Here is a 21123-nt window from a genome sequence, read left to right as displayed (position 1 = left end):
CTAGGATATGGGACCAAAATTTTCTTAGTCCCATGGGAGTTGGCAAGGTCTAGTGACTAGCATATCCGTAACACTAGGCTAGCTCGCCTCTCGACCCCCCTGATATTTAGCTTTGTTTAGTAAAGACAGATCTATAGGGTTGTGGCACGTACTAGTATATATATGGTATTACTGCTCTAGCAGTCAAAAAAAGCTTAAATAACGGCCCTACCCCCTAGTTAGCTTGCTTATAGCGTTTGATAATCCTTTAGCCTGATATCAACCGGATCTAGACTTATAAAGGCAAGGCATTTTTGGCATTAATTAGACATAAGTCTTCATATTATCTAGCAAATATTATATAAACTAACACTACCTAGAATGAAAGGAACTATCTCCTAGCTTTATATATCTTACCATGCTAGTGATTCCTATCGTATAAAGATCAAGTTCATAGCATATAAGCCCGGATCCTATTTTGTCTGCGTTTGGTTATATATACTTTCTACTAAGCGGCGTATTAATATTAATACACTATACGCGAATTGCTTAGAGGAATCCAACCTTCTATTATCGAAGGAATAGCGGGCGTTTATCTATAAGAAGAAGGATTAAATTATATTCGAAAGAAGCGTTACTTAGGTAAAGTAGGAGTAGGACTTTTAGGTGACTTATCGCGAATATAAACGTATTAACGAATCCTTATAATAGAATAAGGGGTTATATATTTATCTCGCTAGTAGTGCTAGTATATTATAGACCTCTTAGAGTTAAATCCCTAGTTCTTAAAATAGGGCGGATCCCTTATAATCCTAATGCTTAGTGAAATTCAATTATTTAATCTAAAACTTTTAACTTATCGTTATATCGTTCTTTAGGCAGAGTCTCTACAATCTTAGAGGATAGGAAATTTGTCTTATCGCTTCTATCATTCTGTCTCTAGTCTATAATACGCTTCTAGTGGAAGCCCTATAGTAAGACACAACCCGTTAAATGTATAGATCGGTTTCGACACACGGCTCATAGTCTTATAACGGAATTTATGGAAGCTAATCTGATCTAGGGCAAGATTCGCAATTTTTCTTTCTTTCAGATGGCTTCCTTAATGCGGCAAACCGGTATAAGGGATTTAAGTTATGAAAGGATTTGGCATAAGAATCCTCCTATGGGTCCAAATTGGCAAATGGTTTATAGTATTCTTTCCTACAGTATTTTTCGAAATCAGCTATACCCCCAAACTCTTTCATCTTGATTCGGAGAAACTAATTCCGACACACGCTAGGCCTAATTAGTTCACCGCCTCATAATTTTGGCAAAACTGTTATCGTAATTATTGTATTGCTAGCAATGAGTCATTGTCACGGTACCGTAATACTATATAGAGCTACTTAGAATCATTCTATAGATTTGGCGATCTGGCCAGATCGTGCCAGATCAGCTTCGCCACCTAGCTTCCCTCTTTCCCCTCATGCTTCTCACATGTAGCGAACCCTCGTCTTCGCTCACCAGTCGTAGTTAGTGAAGGCTGTATACTTTATTTCAGATTGAAAATATAGGATTCGTTAAGCAATGGCATCGCGTACAAATTTCCACCAATTCCCCAGGTAGGTAGGCCCCTATACTTTGTACTTTCTTGTGCTGACATTAATGAAGTACGTTCAAAAATTGCCCAGTCCAGGTCATTGTTGGCCCTCAAAAAACTGTTTACTACGTTCATCCTAGAGTCCTTTCGTCGTGCGGCTCACCGGTATTGAAAGCTCGTGTTAACGACCAGTGGATTAAGAATGGTACGAGTGGGGCTATTGATTGGACGGAATTCGATGAGGAAACCGTTGAATGCGCCTTGAGCTATCTATACATTGAGGATTACGACGTGCGCGGTCGAAAATTTGTTGGTGAACAAATTGAAGAGAGAAACGACGATGATCAGATTAGTACATTCCATACTCCCCTTTTAATTCTGTTCGCTGTTAACGAATATACCTTTCAGCACAACAAGCCTTCCTCTCTACCAAAGTGGGGTCATCGGTGCCTGACTCCAAAATCTTAAACGAAGCGTTTTCGGAAGAACGACCGCTAACACCTTTGAGTCGGTGTTTACAAGCTGTTTTGCCAGCAGGGACTATCCAAACAGCCGCAGCAGCGTTCATGAAGGAGCCTAGTGCTTGTGATGAGGGCCTTGGTGACATCGCTCTTATGCACGCCAAGGTTTACTGCTTTGCACACCAGTTTTTGTTCTCCGGACTCGAGGATCTGGCTTTACAGCGCCTGACACAGCTTCTTTTCAAATGCGATACATCAACGGATCCATTCTTCCTGGGTCTTGCGCCCACCATTTCATCCGTCAAAATGGCACGAAAAACTCACCCGAGCAAGAAGATACATCTTTGATTTTGATTGGATCAGGGGCAGCCTTTTTGGACTGTCCGCGGGCCCCTCAATATTGTGCGAGCAAATGGGCCATGCGCGGGATCATGCATTCATTGAGAAGAACTGCTTTCTTCTATGGTAGTCGGGTCAACGTCATCTCCCCATGGTAAGCACGGCCGTTTTATCATGAGAAGTACAATTGCTGATCAAGTCACAAGGTATGTGAATACAAACATTCTGTCGGATGAGGCGTTCAAGCATGTTTCCAGTGTTGGGGTAGAGTTTGCACAGGCGGAAGACGCAACGCAGTGCCTGCTGAGAATCCTCAGCGTCAGGAGTATCAATGGGCATTCCTTCTTTGTCTCAGGAAGGAAATGTGCATCCAGCGGATACATGGATCTGGATCTGGAAGACTACCCGAGTAATGCGTTGATTCGCGAGATCCAAGAGGACCAAATCAAATCAGCTCCTGTTGAGCTTGGATTATTAGTGTAAACAGCAACAAATTTGAGTTAAAGCGATGCCACCGCGGGAACAAGCTCTTGGTTTCTTTATTTGGTCTCTTTTGGTGTTATGCATTCGCATAGTGTCAATGTCTTTTGTTCTCATGGCAGTGGCACGTCATATCCAGGCTGTAATGTGGGATACGGCATATCCGGAAACCCCATATACCCATTGAGTATGTCATCCGTGCTTATGTTCCAGAGGAAGTCCGGCCATAAGGCAGTATCATCTACCTGTGCTACTTGTGTGGCGCCATAATTTTCACCCATCAGGGGGACACCCTGCGAGGTTGTGCTGTTGGCCAAAGTAGACGGTCCGAGGCCGCCATCGGGTAATCCTGTAGGTATTTGGGTCGTATCTTCAGAGGGCACCAGGTGATACTTTTGCTCGAACCATTCAAGAATATGCCACAGCCATGCCTCGTAGAAGTATTTGGAGTGCTGTTTCCCATCTACAGTCACTCTGTCCTTGCTGAGCCATTGGATCCGTTGCAACGCGGCCCGCAGAACGTGTGGCATATTCAAAGCCGAGCATAGGGCACGAACATGTGGACTGCGTGGGGCGTATTTTGCCCCCGTGACGGCCAGTTTGCAGCCTAGAACCAAGTTAAAGCCTGTTTGCAGCCATTGCGTATGGCTGATCAGTCGATAAGTATCCGGAGCAAATGTGAAAACGTAATCAAAGAATTTCTTTGCTTCAGTCATGCCGCGATTGAGAAATTCAACCTGGAAGGGTGATAAGTCTAACGGTTGGTGGCCACTTTGGAGATGTGGTGGGAGCCCTAAGTCTGCATGGGAGCGAGGCGCGGACGAAGCCGAATAGTTGGCTGTTTCATGTTTATCAAATAAGCAAGCCTGGCATAGAAACAATTGTAGAGTGTGTAGGTGAAATTGTAGTAGGGCTATGTTGTGGACGTTGAGTTAGTATTAGTTCCAGTCTAATCAATCAAACTCACAAGCGGTGTCACTTACAATTGTCCGAAAACGTTGCCAGCAAGGTCGTTCTGTACTCATTGATTTCGGTTTGGAATGCATGCATATCAACCTCTCGTACTGGATTCGCAGTAGTGACCACAGCATCATCGATTCGTTCAAAGATTTGTTGTAATTTTACTAATTGTATTAAGCAGCGATCACTGGCAATCTCAGCATTTGATAGTAATTCAAGTGCATGCTTTTCAACATATGACAGCCGAGTCATCATGCGATCCTTTTGCAATATTGTCGAGCGACTGCACACACCCATACTCAGTCAGTAATATTAGGGAGATATGGGCATTGTTACTGACCATGAGGATAGCACGTAACATCCAATCAGAGCTCGTCTTCTCTCGTTCACCGAATGTCTACTACTGTTTTCATCTGAAGAGACCTTGCTCATAGCCATCCGTGAATAGAATGATTGGGTTTCCGACAACCGGTCAAGCCGCAAATCACCGACTATACTCCAAGCAAGATGAAGGTAGCTGGAAAATCTTTCATGCTGAGACTGATGCTGCAACCTGGGATATTGAGGCTTTGAGTCAGTAGTGCCGTCTTCAATAAAACCACTTTAAATTAGACTCACCATGCCAAAGCCACAAGGAGTCCCAGCAATACGTCCATAGATGGATTATGGGCGAAGATCATCTGATCAGCAACTGCTGTTTGGAATGTTTCTTCCAATATCTGCTGAGCGGCTGCATTTTTGTATGATGAGACCTTGAGGATAGCCAGCAAGAGAAGCGGTTTCTCCGCTCGCAGCTGAGCAAGCGTCACTTCCGGTGCGATAAAGATAAATGGAAAACATGGCATCAAGGTTTCCCGAAAAGATTCAAGAAGAGTGACGGCATCATCAAATCTCACAATCCCGCGATCAATAACATCTCGGGGTTTATCTGGAATGGAATGAAGTTCCGGGTCAGACAGGGCTAAAGGAACATCAGGCTGGTGTTTAGTGTGCTGGCTATTAACGACTCGCGCTAAGAGCTGATCCACTTTGGCTTCGAGAGCCTCGACTCGTCTGATTTTTTAAGCTTCCGTCAGCTTATATTCACTGTCACGAATCAGATGGAATTTGGGAGCCTTACGTCCCCTTCTTAGCGGGGTTGTAACGAGGTCGAGCGGCCCGAAAATAGCACTCTTTATCAAGGCGGCGACATCTAATACCTTATATTAGAATATGGTTATAGTTGAGTATAAAAATGATGATCGAGTTTCACTACTTACCGATCACAGATAGAGGAATCCGAAGTTCGGATACATCGGATTTTGCCACGAGCACAGTTTTGACACGTTTTGATGTGTCCCGACGTAGATGCCATGTTCCAAATTGAGTATAGTCAATCTGTTCTGGTGAAAGGTACATCAGGACAAGGAAATGGGCGAGTTGAAGAGGATAAGGACAAGGACACGGACACGGACAAGGACACGGTCGAAGTGCAAAAGTCTTGGCATCGGTGACCCGCCAGGCAACGGCTTAACTTGGGATCCACTATATCGTATCAATCTTCATGGCAGCGTTGATTATTGGTTTGACTGTAAATTCGAAGGATTTGGGAGTGAGATTACCTCAAGTTGAAGTTTTAAAAATACCCACACAGCCTCATAATGATTATTGATTGTGGATAGGCAGCGTCAAACATCTTTGGGTCTGCACATAAATAGTGACGAATCTATCATGGATTTGCTAATATCAATTCAATCGCAGCACTCATTGTCTTCAAACTTCATTTTAGCCTACTTAATCTTCCAAGGTTCTTTACTATACGTGGTCATGTCCAATACGGATGATTGCACTTTGCAAACATGTCCGTTAAGTGATGCTTACATCCAGTATCAGCCTAACATGGCTGGAAACATCTTTTATCTCGCTCTTTTCGCCATCTTACTCATTGGACAGATCGGTACGGGTATCGTATTTCGATCTTGGAGTTTCATGGTGCCAATGGTCGCGGGCCTTATATTGGAGATCATAGGATATTTGGGCCGAATTCTCTTACATGATAACCCATTCAGCTTCAATGCTTTCTTGATGTAAGTTACCGAGCCTACCACATGATTGAATATATGCTGACCGAGGCGTGATACATTAGGTACTTGATATGTCTCACCATTGCCCCGGCATTCTTCACAGCTGGAATCTATCTATGCCTCGGTCGTATTATTACAGTTTACGGCGAAGAGTTCTCACGCTTGAAACCAAGAACCTACACCTACTTGTTCGTGACTTGCGATTTGATTTCCCTGATCTTGCAAGCGGCCGGTGGAGCCATCACTTCAATTGCCGATGAACAGTCACTTCACGATACTGGTGTCAACATCATGATCGCTGGACTGGTCTTTCAAGTTGCATCGCTGGTAGTGTTCTCTATTCTAGCGATTGAGTATGGAGTCCGGGTTTTACGAGGAAGACGCCTGCATTCCCCTACTCAGGAACGGCCGGCAAGCTGGATGAGGAGATCGTTTTTGCTTGGTATGTATATCACCTCGATCTTTTCTATGGGCATTCCACTGACTCGAGTTTGATTATCAGGTTTGACATCTGCCGTTCTAACTATATTGATTCGATCTTCATTCCGAGTGGCCGAGCTCCAGGGTGGATTTCACAGTAAATTGGCCAACGACGAGATAGCCTTGATGATCCTCGAAGGCGCTATGGTTTCAATTGCGTGTATTTGCTTGACTGGTCTACATCCAGCTCTGCTTGTGGGTAAAAATTGGAGAACGCCTCAGGCAATTTCACGAGACATGGAAATGGAGGATAAATAAACCACAAGAAGAATGGCGGATCAAAGCTGGTTATGAACCTGTGGGTTTGGCGGCTTTTAAGCCGCTAATGTGAATCATGATGCGCACGAGAATGCTTATTGGATATTAACTGAAACCATGGAGGAGCTATTTTAAGGCTCTGTACAGCAGTGACTGATGGGATTTAGATTTAGATTATTTGGCTTATAGATAAGTCTATGACGCACTTGTATCATTTGATATCTGCTTTCAAAGACAGGCAGTTTTCTCAGAGGATTCCTAGATCAGCTCAAAGTTAAATATCGCCGTAAGGTAACGTCAACCGTGGACAAAGTCATGTTTCCTATTCAACACAGACATAAAAACACGGGACAAGATCATTCCCGATAATCTCTCAATAGGCATAAAGAACATCACCAGCACTAGGCAGAGCACCCCTGCTGATCTTCTTGTTTGTATTCTGCAGCCACCACCTCAAAGCCCAAGCACTCCCAATAGTTGCAATGCCAAATGCCGTGTTCGCCGACATTCCAGTCAAGTAACGAGGGCCATCAGTTTTTGGGTAGAGGTAGGCCGTATAGATATAAGATGCGTTAGCCACAACGTTGATAAAGCCAATAGAAGCGGCTTTCTTCTCTGGCGTCTGGCCTAGTGTGGCAGAGACCCAGCCCAAAATGACCGAATTGACAGCAGATGCACCACTGGCAAAGAGGAAACAAGCCACATATCTTGCGCCCTTATTTAGTGTCACGCAGGATATGATAAATCCTACAACAGCGACACTATCATCGAGGGTGCAGTTACATTTGGTATTGCAGGTCTCGGCATATTCATGCTGCCCGATCACCTACTAACAACACGATGGTTGACTCCGGAAGAGCGCCAACTTGCCCACGACCGGATTCAAAGGGACACGGTCAATAGTGAGGAGTCCAAGGGCGCTCTCGCCGGATTGAAGCAAGCCATGGCCGACCCGCGCGTGTACCTGCTGGATTTTATGCAGAATATGCATCTAAGTGCCTGCGGCTTCAACAACTTCTTTCTGTTGGGTGCCTGGTTCTGCCTCAGGCAGCAGTCCCCACATGGGACAGATCCCCATAGTAGTAGATAGCCAGATAGCTCTCTCTCTCTCTCTCTCTCTTCTTCCTCTCCGTCCCTTTTGCTCCCAGTTGAATCTACTGCTCTGTTTCTCCATCTCTGGATCATCACATCGTAGATTCTCCATCACTTTCCCACTGTCGTTGGAAGTCTCGGCTTTAGCAGCACGATAACCTTTGTTTTGACATGCCCTCTATATGTGTTCTCCGGCATCTGCTGTATTATCATTGGTATCACCTCTGGTCGGTACAATGAGCGGACATGGCACATTACATTAGCAATTTCAATTAATGTTCCTTGAATACTCACAGTAAAATAGGCGCCAATGGCCTAGGCGAAGCCTATGTTCGTGCTTTGGTTACCGCAGGGTATGTATCAAAAATGGCATCATTGGCAAGAAAAATAATTGACCAAATAATCAGAGCTAGAGTTTGCATCGGCGACTCTGACGAAGAGAGAGGAAGGAAGTTGGAACAAGAACTCGATGGGTAAGTGCAAGCCACTCCTGTATATTGCCTTGTCATATCGCTCATCGTTTATTCCAAAGGGTTACGTTCGTTCACTGTGATATCGCAAAATGGGGTGATCAGGTCTGACTTTTTCAAAAGGCTGTTCTCTTTTCTCGCACAGGAAAGATCTCGCATGTCATCGCAAATGCCGGCATTCATCGCCCCGATGATATCTTTTCGTATTCTGGAGACCATCAGGAGCCGAAAGAGCCCGATTTGAGCGTGATTGATGTCAACATCAGAGGCACTTTGTATACCGCCAAACTAGCAATGATCCAGCTCGGGAACTACTCTCTCAATATGTGGCGCTGAAATACACCCTACTATCAGAGGAGACTGAGAGCCTTAATAGCAGAAGGGGGTGACTTTATGATTGATGTCACCCGCAAACTAGCCCGGAGGATATCGATAAGTGGAACATCGACTCAATCTTTAGAAGATCTTATTGATGAGCTGGAAATGAATGTTTTCAGGCTAGAGCAGCATACTGAGAATCAAGCTTGCTTGCTTAAGCGGGCAGAGGAAGAGATCCTGGAATGGGAGAGCTGGAACCGAGGGGTTTCAGCAAAACACAAAAAAGCGAAAAGGATGGTGGCACCATTTGAATTCAGTGCGATTCATGGACCATCGGCCTAAGAATGGTTCTGACTGCCTGATTGACGCTGCAATACAGCTTGAAATTTTATATTTGTCTATCCTGCAGCAATAATATAGTGATTCAATTGTTTTGTTTTTCAAATACGCTATTCTGTGTTTGGAGCGCGTGAGATGATATTGTGGACTTCTATCATGAAACAGTGAGCCCGCTTGGACACCTCCTAATACAAGCCCTCGACTGATAGCTGTGCACTTCATCAATACAACCACAATGCAGTAACATTTTCATCAACATATACTAGGTGATACGACTGACACTCGGCGAAGTATGTAGGTAATAGTCTCTCAAGTCCCCGTTCTGCTCTTTAGCGCGCTGGCATGCTGCCCTTTTGACCAACCTGTCGCTATAAGGGCTCTTGTGATGCTGGAGGTCGTAATCATGGTTTTGAACTCATCCCACATGAAGACAGCCATCTCATCGAGGTAAAGACCAGGCTTCTCGGACAGGTGGTCGCAAAGGACTGTCATCGTCAGTGGTGTTCAGTCTTTTTTCAGCCGATTCGGGTATTCATAGATTATTCGAAACAGGCCAAATATTGATAATCGTAAGAGTGGTGCATTCAGCTTCCCCGGCCATCTGTGACGTGGTAAACGACTGGCTCTCTACCATATCAACGATCAGATGAAGTTTCGAAATAGAGAGCCTAGGGGCCATGTCCATTAAGGTTATTTGGTTTTTGACTCAGAGACAGACGGGTAACGGGTGAGTGAACGAGGAGACCTAGTTCCTACCAGATTGAGGAAGGGCACAGGTGGCATGCGTATAGCACTTTCGTGTACAATACATCTTCTGGTGTCTTGCAACTGTATTGTAAGTTACACCTACTAGTCTGGTAAGCGGTCTGAAAGCGGGGCTTCAAGCCCTATCCAATCAGGACTCAAAGCTGCTGGATTTATTCTCCGGGAATCAAGTCGTAAGAGTGCAGGGGTATAACTGAATTCGAATATTACTGTATCATACCTCATCAGATGTCCTATCTCTGACGCTTCCCAGATCGATTGGCTGTAGTATCGGCCTTTCTCTTCCCTGTGTGGACATCATAGTTCAAAACGTAATCTCGAAGTGTATCCAATGAGATTGTTCCTTCGAGCTGTTTATCATGACTTGGATTGTCTGTTTTCCCGACTAGTATTAACCGTTCTTTCAAAGCTGCTTTATAAACCATGTTCATATCCGGGGTTCCTAGCCCATACTTATTATTCACCATAAAAATATGGTCCCTTGTAGACTTCCGCAAAGCCCAACTTTGGGCCCAAGCCCAAAATCCGGGCTCGAAACCCGACCCGCAACGAGCTAGGGGTCGAACTTCTTAGGCTCGACCCGGACCCCGGCTCGAAGGGGGGGGGTCGTCGAGCCCCCCCCCCCCCCCCCCCCCCCCGGGCTCGAAATTGTATAAAATCATGGTCTTGGCGTTCATAAAACCGCTTAGTTATTAATACTATAATCATCGTATCTTAGCTTCTACCAGTCGCATTTAATTCGAAATTTATATATAAATAAGAAAAGTGCTTTTTAATATATATATAAATTTTGAACTTAATACGACCTATAGAAAGTGAGAAAATAAGAAAAGTAATAAAATTTGTATTTTGAAAGGGGAGATATATATTTACTAACTATGATAAAACTACTATACACATGCATTTTAGTTTAAAAATGCAACATTACAAATAATGATTTAATAATATAACCATACAATGTAAAATATAATATGAACATACAATGCATTATGCAACATTACAATATAACCATACAATGCATTTATTAAAATGCAACATTACAAATAATGATTTAATAAATATAAACCATATATGAATTTATTAAAATGCAACATTAGATATGATTTAATAATATAACTATATAATGCATTTTAAATCTATCATTATGACGATAACACATTTAATTAGATCTATCTAGATCTATTTTCAAAAGAGATAAATAAGACTATAACCACCGAGATAATAATCTTTTTCGGAATATGGTTAATATCTTCTTTATATTGAATATACTTCAATTAACTAAATACAACCTTTTTATCTCTTTACTTTCTTACCTTTCATCTTTAGTTTTTCTTTCCTACCATCTAACCCCTATAACCTCCTAGAAACGTCCACCTTATAATAATAAAGACCCTATCCTTATCACGAGCTCTGTAAGCGTATTAATCCAATCTAATAAGTGCCTAGTATTATAATAAATACTACGCTAAGAACATACTATAGTGACGCCTAAGGCACACTAAGTATACACGACCAACTATAAAACTGAGGTATAGTCCCCTCGTGTATCTCGCTCGTCTCTTAACTAGTTCACTAAGTGGGATCCTACTAAGCACTTATCCTCCGTATTCAAACCTATCTTAACCTTATAGACACTAACGCGCTTCTCAATCTCATCTATATAGTATAGGGCTAGCTTTAGGTTAATATATTCACTATAATAAGTCCGGACGAAAGTCGCTACTAAGACGTCCACGTTTACTTTCTCTATTCTTCTCGACTAATCCTTCCTCTTCTAAACTTAGATACTCCGGAGGAGTTTAAGGATGACGACGCTTTCGCGCACCCGGCCGTAGTCGATTAGTAGAACCTTACTAAAGTGTCTACGCTCTCTATTCTTCTTTAGCGCGTGAGAGAAAGTTATATAGCTATCTCGATATTATCGTGAATTCTCAATCGAGCCTTATATACTCTCGCGAGAGGTCCTTAGTCGTGAAGTCCTATAATAACAGCCGGAGTGCCGTTACTTTAACTAGAAGTCTAGAATCTATCCGAAATAGCTATAACTATTAGTATATAATTTTTAAGAAGACTAGCGCTTAAAGGGAATATACTAGCGCCTCGACTATAGCGGTCGCCTAAAGCTCCTCTATACTATCTATAGTCGTATATTTTAGTCGCTATACGGTAATAGTCGCTTTCTTAGACCCTTTATAATTAATATCGAGGGTAATCACGGCGTTTACGCTTCCCTTAGTATTCAGGATATACTCGTCCGCTAAGTACGAAACGCGTTAACTTTTTTACGAATAGCACACCTTAATAATAACACCTAGGTAGCGTACCCGCTTATACTTAAAGGATATATCTAGTTCCTATTTAGAATAACTCTACTTTCTATCCCTTATCTTATTAGGTATTATAATTCGGGAAGTGGTAAGGTAAACGACCTTATTCGTAAAAGGTAACGACCTTATTCGTAAAACTAGCGGAGGGGTCTTCGCTTCGTTAGAACTACTTTAGTTACTATAAAATCTCCTCGACTATCTTTATATAGAAAATATTATAGAGAGGACTTAGCATTCGGATAGTTAGGTAGGAACGATAAGGGTTATAGTCGTACCTATAATATAGCGAAATAAATGCCTTAAAATAGCGTCGCTTAGTAGTACTCACCTAACTTTATCTTCGATATATCCTCGGAGAGAATCGTCCCTATCTAGGACATATAAAACTTCCGTATATTCGTCTAAAGCGAGCCGGTACTACCACTAAAACTATAGCCTATAGCCTATACGATAGAGCTTAAAGTAGTTTAGCACGTGTTAAGTGGTTTTCGACTTTTCTTTAGTAAGCGGCGGTATTAGAGGAGACTTAAGGAAACTCCCCGGTAGAGTAATTTTAGTTACTATAAGAGGTGTCCATATCCTTAGGAGATAGGTTATTTATATCGCAGATAAGAGGATAAGGAGTTAGTATCACGTGTTAATAAGATAGGCAGATATCATACGCTAAGGCCCCTATTATATAATAAGGCCAGCCTACCTAGGTAGGCGTTAAGTAAGAATCTTAAGTCGAATTTTAGAGAACAGATTTTCATTTTCTTATGATCAATAAAGTTTCTTCGAGCTAATAGGAATTATAGTCTTAGGGAATTTTACATAGGCATAGTTCTTATTAGTGCCAATCGAAGCCTAGTGGAATGCCAACATTACGCTATCATCGATACCGCTATATATAGAAGGGTAATTATGCCGCTAGTCTATAGTCTATAGATCATTCTCACCCTTCTCACCCCTAGTCGCGCGACCGTAAAGCGGCGCTCACCCATTTCTCACCCAGGCGACACCCACCCGACTAATGACTACATATAAGCCACACGCCGGTGAGTTAGTAGTTGGGTGGGTGACCACCAGCGAATCCTCACTGTTGTATGTTCTTGATTTTTTCTTGTGCTCTAACTAACTAAGGAATCATTATTTGATCATTCTGTCTGTCATTCGTACTGCTACATTCGATATAGTGATGGTTTTTTATCTGCAAAATTCCAATATTTATCCGGCTCCTTTGAACCAGATTCCTCTATGTCATCTCCAAGCAAACAAGATTGCGTACTATTCGACTTGTATGTTTTTGTTGAATCTACCTACCAGGCCCTTAGGTTTTGATATCGTTATGTTATTCAAGGCCAACCGGCTTTTGTGGCTGCATGACGTGGGCAAATCAATACATGCAATGATCTATGAAAGATACACACGGAGATTGGGCGTGGTCCAATCTAAGGAGGCCTTCACTAGGATACGATCATGTCCAACAGGCCCTGTAAATGTTCCGAGGGTAGCGCTTTTCCAAAGGTTATTAATCAAAATGAGACGGAGACTTTTCCAGGTAAGTTGGATCGTCCCAAAGAGTTGGCTAGTAGATCTGCCGCACTATAAAAGTCTCCGCTATACAGTCGGCAACTTTTGTAAAATGCTAATCTCCACAATCATCGTCTACCCAGTTAAAAAAGACATACTGCGTTATAGGTCCAGTTCTCTCGGGAATAAATTGCCCCGAGTTGACACATGGACTCCTTGAGGATCTATGATGTCGTGTATTATACAATACGTTTGACAGGATGGCCTCCTCTTAGGGGTTTTCCTACAGATGAGATCGGTTTAATTCATCATGACTACGGTATCTATGCCATTCTTAATATCCTTGATGAAAGCTTTCAGGTCGAACACCTGGTAATTCGGGTTTTGCTACTGTAGAAATCCTCTAAGGCTGTATCTCGAAAATATAAGCAAATTAAGAAAGAAAAGGTTTGCTGCAAAATCCCCAATTCTTAGATAATCAGGTTTATAGCATTTATCAAATAAAAAACCATCTACACAAATCACCTATAAGACAATCTTAACTGTACCCTAGACTACCAATCCTGAACCTTCCCATAGCCCGCACTCGCCACCGAATCATTCGCCCAGTACCGCCCACTGATTTGTTCGATTTCCCCAATCCCCAGTCGCACCGGGATCCTAGCTCCCTGTTCTAATATAATAGTAAGATAAAAGCCCCATGGGAGAGAGAAAGTCCATACTTACCAACAGATTTGGGTGGCTGGCCCGCCTGCGCACCCAACGACGTGCCCACCCACCCAGGGCAGCAACAGTTAATCAACAGACGAGGGTTTTCGCGGGCCAAAATTCGTGTGGCGGAATTTAGAGCGGCCTTGCTAGTGAAGTAAGGAAGAGGGGGCCAGTCCGATGCCGTTGCAGTGTGCTCGTCGGCTGAGCGCTAGAGTGAGGTGGTTGTCAGCAGGCTGGAAATAAAGATAAATGATCAAATCAGCGTACGATGTACTCCTCAACTAGAGCATCCAGCTTAGTGAGGTTGAGATCAGGGCTCAGAAATCGCGTCCGCAAGCGAGGATGGAAGTATTTGAGCTGGCCAGATTGAGAAGAGACATTGACGATGCGGCCACCCTTACACATAATTGGTAAGAAGGCTTGACAAACCTGAGCTGGTTAATGGGTGATGACATGGGGAAGAGGAGGGGGTATAGGTGGAATTAGATACATTGAGCGTGCCGCGATAGTTCACGTCAAAAGTTTCCTGGCACTGTGCGGCTGTGATGTTCTCCTGGAAATAATATAGCCCGGCATTGTTAATGAGAACGTTGCAGGCCTTGTTCTCGTTTCTGACCCTGGTACTGAGGGCGGAGATACTAGTCTGGTCCGTAAGGGACAGCTGGGCAGGGCGAATTGACACGGTTGGGGGAATAGTCAGGCCACTTAAATCGATAGAAGCCCCGGAACGTGACGCTGCGTACAGAATCAAGGGACCCGAACACTGCTGAGCTAGTGCAGCACATATGGCAAGTCCGATACCACGGTTCTGCAATAATGGTGAGGGGGGACCTAAAACAAGAGGGGAAAGACTTACGGCGCCAGTGACTACAGCTACCAGAGGGGCTTCCATTGTTGGGCCGTAATGCTTTCTGCAGTGGAAGTATAAAGAGGAGGAGGAGCTGGCTGCGGACAGAATGCTGGGTCCACGGGTAGTTCTTTGAGAATTAATAATTGTTCCCGAACATGCTTGGTAGTAACTAATGCCAAGCCATATAACCTATAAGCGAGAGCCTCGGCCTAGCGTCCTAATTACGAGGAATGCTATATTCCTAGACCAGGGGGACACCGCATAATTGAGACGACGTGTTTCGATGGTATCTAGCAATCGTGTCGTGTGGTGTTTATTTTCGCCTTCTACACTTAAATTCAGAAGAGAACAAGTTCCTTACCCATAAGCAGCTGGCATCGAGGTATTCTAGTTTCAAGCGATTACTTGGCCAACCGATATGATTTTCTGATGGGGTAGAGATAGGCTGGAGTTCTATATCACAAGTATTTTTTTTAATGAATGGCGTTAGATGATCGTCGGGGTACCTGGGTATTCCTGGCATTGTTGACAGCTGCGTTGTTGACTGCCGAGGAGATACGGCCTAGAGAACGGCATTTGTGAACCTGATATAATCCTGGATTGCTGTACTATACCGATAGAAATCGATAATAGAAATGTCCTTTACTGGGTTCTCAACTGCATTCAATTCACAGTCCTTGACAACGATGAAGCTTTTCAATTCTGGCACCTCCATCAGTTCCAAAAGCATCGTTTGCAAAGCATAGTATGGGGGCATATTTCCTTCAAGATCTGACAGAGTTCTGTATCTTGCTTTGAGTGCATTGATAAACTCTTCACTTGTGGAAAATTGATTCCGTGAGATTGTACGGAATTTGGTCATTGCTGCCTTCAGCGCCCCATGTCCCTCACCCTTCATATGCTTTTTGATCTCCTCCATGAATTCATCAGCAAAGTTAATGTGGTTGCCAGGACTATTGATTTCTTGCAACAGATCGTTTTCCATGCTGTCTGACAGCCAGCTTCTCACTTGCTTTGAGAGAGTCTTCCATTTCTGGCCATTTGGATTCCTTCTCATTGGCCAGGGGATAGAGTTGTTGATCAGGTTGTGGAGATTGTGGCTTTGCAAAATCTTCTCGACTTTTTCAATCCACATGTTAAGTTCTTCTCTCTCTTTCAAGAGTGGTGTAATTTTGTAAAGCTTGAAACTTCCGATCTCCGGGAGGCCGACAGACTGGTCAGCAACAGCAACGCCTTCTTCTTCGTACCAATTGTTGTTATCTGGCACCTGGATTTGGCGCGCTCGGTGTTGTGGCTTTGCCATTTTGATAAAGGCGATGAAATGCTTTACAGCACTTGACAATCAATGAAAACAAAAGCTCTGTTGGCTCTGTCGTTGCAAGATCTAGCAGGGGGAGGTTGCAGAGGATGGAAAGGGAGAGTGAGAAGTGAGAAGTGAGAGGTAGAAGATGGAGGGTGCACTCCATGGCAGTCATTATATGTTTATTTCTTATGTATGGCTTTATGGGTTTTTAGGTTTGTGGGTTTACGGGTTACAGGAATGGGCTGATTCCACACTCTTTACGATCAGCATCTGTATACTCTTGGGATGCACTATACTTGGTGATCCCAACTCGGCGTTTGGACTCGAGTTCTTGCTTCAGTTGGATGAAGCACCTGCATAGTCATACGCAACTAGTTAGACTGCAACAGGTTAATTGAACTTTGATTGATTGATTGATTGATTGATTGCAAGATCTAGTACTTGAAGCACTTATTCTTGACTTCTTGATGAAGGTACAGATAGCACTTTGAAGCACTATCTTTGATGAAAAACAATGGATTTTAATAGATCCTGATGAAAAAATATGGATCCTGATGGAATCAGGGGCCAAAAGAGGACTGCTAACATGTTCCTGCTACTGGATTGGGGAGAGAGAGAAGTAATGAACCTTGATCATTCAATTTATGGAAATCAGGGTATTTATACCCTTGGTATCTAGCAAACAAGCCTGTACAATCAGGTATCCATGTGAGATGGGATCATCTAACAGATAGGCCTTATGTTTACCCCCAAGCTCTTCTAGATTTTAGCACTAACAATAGTTGAGTTGTGCCATGACGTGCAAAACAGTCCTATCAAAACTTCCACTGTTTTATCCAGTTCTCCATAAGGGGCGGATCAATTGCCCCCAGTCGTTGCAGTGTCTTACTGGCAGCTTGAGTCTTGGTGGTTTCAGTCCACGGACCAGCTTCATCGGCGAATGAGATAGCCTTAAAAAAGTCGAGAATCTTGAGTGCGGGCTTGTCCTGGAGATCACTTTCTGTGGGGTTCGTGAAACTCTCAAGAGTCTCGATCCATGTTTTGATATCAACCGGCTCCATGTCGAAGTACTTAGTCACTGCCGGGATAAGTGATGGCCATTCTGCGGCCCGGGGGTTGACGATGTGGAAGGCTGCACATGGCTCATCCTCTTGTGTTCCACGTCTGGTTCGGACGATGTCAATGATAACCTTTGCAGTTACGTCCTGAATAACCCAAGCTTATTAGATTTTGATGAAAAAGAAACGAGCAGGCGAGCCGATACTAACCACTGGAACCCACTGCACAGACACTGATCCCAATCCATTCGGGATCTGCTTGATGGTCTTGGATGTGGCAATCAAGGATGGCACCCACTCCTGCTTATTCCACATACCCTTCTCTGTCGTCGGGCCTCCGATCTGGCCAACACGATGGATGCTGGTCGGAACACCACACTTAGCCGAGGCGGCAGCACAGATCCTCTCAGAGACATGCTTTGACTCTCCGTATCCCTGTCGGAGTGCCGAGCTGGGATCATCAAAGATAATCTCAGGTATTGAAGGACCTCTCTCTGGACTGTAACCTTCAATAGTGGAGATGGACGAAATAAAATGAATGTGAGCTTCCTTTTCACTGGCGACGCTAAATTCCACGAGCCGACGCACACCTGCGATGTGGGGGTTTTCAAAAGCCTCGACTCTGTGGTTGAAGTTCACCTTCCAGGCATTGTGAATGATGGTGTCTACCTCCTGCAACATCTCGTCATATTTTGCGTCGTCGATCCCAAATTTCTCGGCACCAAATTGTGCCTGGAGGAATTCCACTCGGCGCGGGAACTTGTTAAAAGTGCGCAATCCCTTCTCGCCCAGGCTTTGCAATTGCCTAGGTGCTGCATCATTCGATCGGTTGAGACAGTATATCTTGGTAACGCTGAGATCGCTCAGAAGCTCGTGAAGCAGATAGGCTCCAAGCGAGCCAGTGGATCCGGTGAGAATGACTGCGTGGCCTTTTCCAAAATCTTCGGTGTATTTTCCAATCAGATGAGCGATTCTCGTTTCCCGGTCGCTATCGCTCTCCATAATGGCTGCATCAGGAGCTGAGTCGTTTCCTTGGAGGATATCAAGAATGTATCCAGACAGTTGGGCGATGGTAGGACGGGAGTAAAGTTGCGGGCTACCGAATACCGACCCCAAGTCAGGTCTAGCAGACTTCAGAGAGGCTTGAAGAACTTGACCCAAGTGGAGGGTTTGTAGGGAGTCGAGACCCGATGAGAAAATGTCGGCATTCTCATCAAAAGAGGGGACATCCAAGATCTCCGACACGGCTGCAGTGACATAGGCAATGATGTCTTGATGCGTCGCGTCTTTGGGTATCTGCGCAGCATCGACCCGATCGCCACCGGCATAGAGCGCATCAATTTCATTGGCGTAATCGATAACCACGATACGTCGCTTGACAGTACCCTTCGGTGTAATCTGGAATGGCTTTGCCCGAGATGACACCCCGATGCGGTTTTTCATGAGTTGGGCATGCCCTGGGGCGGACTCGTTGGCCTTCTTGATATTCGCCCAGATCTCATCGATCAATGCATCTGGCTCGCCACTCCATGAAGACCAATTGGGCTCGATGATGGCACCGGATTGAAAGCGACCTTGACCAACAACGAGTGTTCGAGCAACAAGTGGGTGGCTAGAGATTATCTCTTCCATAGTGGTAGGGTTAAACTTCTCTCCGTTGCTCAAAACGATCACATCATCGCGGCGTCCAGAATACAGCCAAAGTCCTTCCTTTTCTGGATGACGAACAAAGAGATCGCCGGTCTTGTACTCATCCTTATCGGGATATGTATGGAAGACAGCGTGAGCCGCCCGGCCGTCCCCACGCGGGATAACGAGCTCGAAGAAGCCTTCACCGGCATCACGCATGTCAAATCCAGCATTGGGGTTCCACTCCAGGTACTGCCAGTCGCGTTTGTTTTGGTGCTTCATCGCGCCAAATAGTGCGTTTTCGCTTGACCCCAGAACCGACTGGAGGTGAGTTATCTCGGAGATGCGATCGCCGATTTCCTGTGCTAAGGGTGCTCCTCCAAATGCAACGAGGCAAAACTTAGACAAAGACTGCATACCGAGCTCAGATTGACTAAGCTCTTCCAAAACAGAAGGTGCAATGATAGATGTCTCAGGGTTGGTGTCTGTGACAATCTGAGCCAGAAGCTCTGCCGTTAGGGGCTTCTCGGGGCTCAGCACAAAAGGCGTCTCGAAGAGAATAGGTTGCATGATACTCAGAATACCCATAAAGTGAAAAAAGGGACTCATGACAAACATCAGTCTACCTCTTTCTGCGATAGCCACTATACTGCTTTGTCGGTTCCTGGGAAGTGGCAGAAGACCGGTTTGCTCAAGTACGTGGAAATACCCATTGGTCATTGGAATTGGTTTGGGAAGGCCTACCATGAAAGGGGAGTGTTAGAGAAGCCTTGATCTCAATTGGGCCATGTATTTGGACAATGATATGCACTAACCGGTTGTACCAGAGCTGTGGATGTAGACTGCGATGCGATCTTCTGAATCCTCTGCGGGCTCCTTCACCATGGGCGCAGGGCCGGAGCTGCTATCGAACAGCTCCCACAAACCCGGTGCCACCCATGCTTGCAATTCTGGGTTTGCCCCTTTTAACTCTTCAATCTGTTTGCTCCGCTCGGTGCTATACACAAACTTGGAGCACCCAGTAGCACCAAGGAGATGACTTGAGGCTGATTCCGAGTTACGAGGGGAGAGAAGCAGCGCCTATCTCATGGTCAACAAGTTTCCCATAACCTTCGAATTTGACTCTCTTACTGTGTGTCTGAGTCTCATGCATGCGAACATGAATGCGCAATACCGAATGTCGTTGGCTCCCATATATGCCAGAGTTTGCGGTGCATCGGAAGAGGCGACATTTTCCTGGAGCCAAAGAGCCATCCGATTAATGGCATTTGCCAGGTCTACAAAAGTGATGTTTTTCCATCCTTGGGAGATATCCGACGAGACAGGGTGAACACAGTAGAGCCGATTGGGCTGCTTCTCGGCGGTGGTATCCAAAATCCGCAAAGGAGTTCGTTGAGGAGCGACGGATCCCATTTTGACGAGAATTCCAACAAATCCAAATCAAAGCTTTACCAAAAAGCAATGGCTTTCTGGGGGCTGCTCAATATATACTCTACTACATTATGCAGATCCAGTTCGCCTGCATCCGCCTGCATCGCTAACTTCACCTCCCCACTGCCACACGACAATACGCGTGACGAGAGCACAGCTGCATCTATAGGTCTCGTCACATAGAGGGGTATGCATATCTGTAGAGTACATCCATGTACCCCGTAAATAAAATGGATATTTTCAGAGTTTCGGGGTCTTCATTGGTTCATGCTCGTGGTACCTCGCAAATCTGATGTATCCAAAATTATGATCTGCCCAAGTGAGGCGGGGCCCAGCTCTCAGCTCACACAGCCGCATGAACACGCGCCCAAATACTCCTGTTATTGGGTGTTCATACATGGGATGTCAACAGACTTTTAATAATGTAGCTTCAGCTCTATTCCTTATACGCCACCCGTGGAGGACGTGAGGAACTAGTAATATGAACACGTAGAAATTGCGGTGAGCAACCACTTCTTCTCCTCCAACCCTGCTAGCACCTTAAACCTTGGGAAGACTTGAAGCTGTAGTCGATTGATTATTTTGGCAATTTCCTATTGCATGCACGGGCGATCCATCCAGACTATACATAGGGGAAGTAGGCTTACCTACTTTGTATGTGCTGTCCACGGGTATGCTTCAGCTGAAGAATTTCCCCACTAGCTATGTAGTCTCAT

General features: G+C 44.5%; 7 protein-coding genes across 7 annotated transcripts; 4 read left to right on the top strand and 3 right to left on the bottom strand.

Annotated features, from left to right (window-relative positions):
• Nucleotides 1–1548: 1548 nt before the first annotated feature.
• Nucleotides 1549–2370, top strand: N7471_001017 (uncharacterized protein; the record flags this gene model as incomplete). The annotated part of the gene is made up of 3 exons (XM_057273738.1): nt 1549–1583; nt 1633–1913; nt 1970–2370. The coding sequence occupies 3 exons, from the start codon at nt 1549–1551 to the stop codon at nt 2368–2370; spliced, it is 717 nt and encodes a 238-aa protein (XP_057141917.1).
• Nucleotides 2371–2453: 83 nt separating this feature from the next.
• N7471_001016 (uncharacterized protein) lies at nt 2454–2844 on the top strand (the record flags this gene model as incomplete). The annotated part of the gene is made up of 2 exons (XM_057273737.1): nt 2454–2515; nt 2568–2844. The coding sequence occupies 2 exons, from the start codon at nt 2454–2456 to the stop codon at nt 2842–2844; spliced, it is 339 nt and encodes a 112-aa protein (XP_057141916.1).
• Nucleotides 2845–2954: 110 nt separating this feature from the next.
• N7471_001015 (Zn(II)2Cys6 transcription factor domain-containing protein) lies at nt 2955–5155 on the bottom strand (the record flags this gene model as incomplete). The annotated part of the gene is made up of 6 exons (XM_057273736.1): nt 2955–3754; nt 3825–4084; nt 4142–4354; nt 4420–4854; nt 4922–4993; nt 5061–5155. The coding sequence occupies 6 exons, from the start codon at nt 5153–5155 to the stop codon at nt 2955–2957; spliced, it is 1875 nt and encodes a 624-aa protein (XP_057141915.1).
• A 452-nt stretch (nt 5156–5607) lies between these two features.
• On the top strand, nt 5608–6602 carry N7471_001014 (RTA1 domain-containing protein; the record flags this gene model as incomplete). Its single annotated transcript, XM_057273735.1, has 3 exons — nt 5608–5867; nt 5927–6306; nt 6367–6602. 3 exons carry the CDS (start codon nt 5608–5610, stop codon nt 6600–6602), a joined length of 876 nt encoding a protein of 291 aa, XP_057141914.1.
• A 1561-nt stretch (nt 6603–8163) lies between these two features.
• On the top strand, nt 8164–8500 carry N7471_001013 (uncharacterized protein; the record flags this gene model as incomplete). Its single annotated transcript, XM_057273734.1, has 2 exons — nt 8164–8167; nt 8310–8500. 2 exons carry the CDS (start codon nt 8164–8166, stop codon nt 8498–8500), a joined length of 195 nt encoding a protein of 64 aa, XP_057141913.1.
• A 5479-nt stretch (nt 8501–13979) lies between these two features.
• N7471_001012 (uncharacterized protein) lies at nt 13980–15028 on the bottom strand (the record flags this gene model as incomplete). The annotated part of the gene is made up of 5 exons (XM_057273733.1): nt 13980–14098; nt 14152–14344; nt 14404–14565; nt 14627–14944; nt 14993–15028. The coding sequence occupies 5 exons, from the start codon at nt 15026–15028 to the stop codon at nt 13980–13982; spliced, it is 828 nt and encodes a 275-aa protein (XP_057141912.1).
• A 2076-nt stretch (nt 15029–17104) lies between these two features.
• On the bottom strand, nt 17105–20389 carry N7471_001011 (Male sterility NAD-binding; the record flags this gene model as incomplete). The annotated part of the gene is made up of 4 exons (XM_057273732.1): nt 17105–17494; nt 17558–19716; nt 19792–20056; nt 20108–20389. 4 exons carry the CDS (start codon nt 20387–20389, stop codon nt 17105–17107), a joined length of 3096 nt encoding a protein of 1031 aa, XP_057141911.1.
• Nucleotides 20390–21123: the final 734 nt, after the last annotated feature.

Source organism: Penicillium samsonianum (genome assembly GCF_028829775.1).
Source record: "Penicillium samsonianum strain IBT 33392 chromosome Unknown utg000001l_segment0_segment0, whole genome shotgun sequence".
Classification (NCBI taxonomy): domain Eukaryota; kingdom Fungi; phylum Ascomycota; class Eurotiomycetes; order Eurotiales; family Aspergillaceae; genus Penicillium; species Penicillium samsonianum.
The sequence above is the reverse complement of the archived record's forward strand: the minus strand, read 5'-3'. Positions and strand labels throughout refer to the sequence as shown.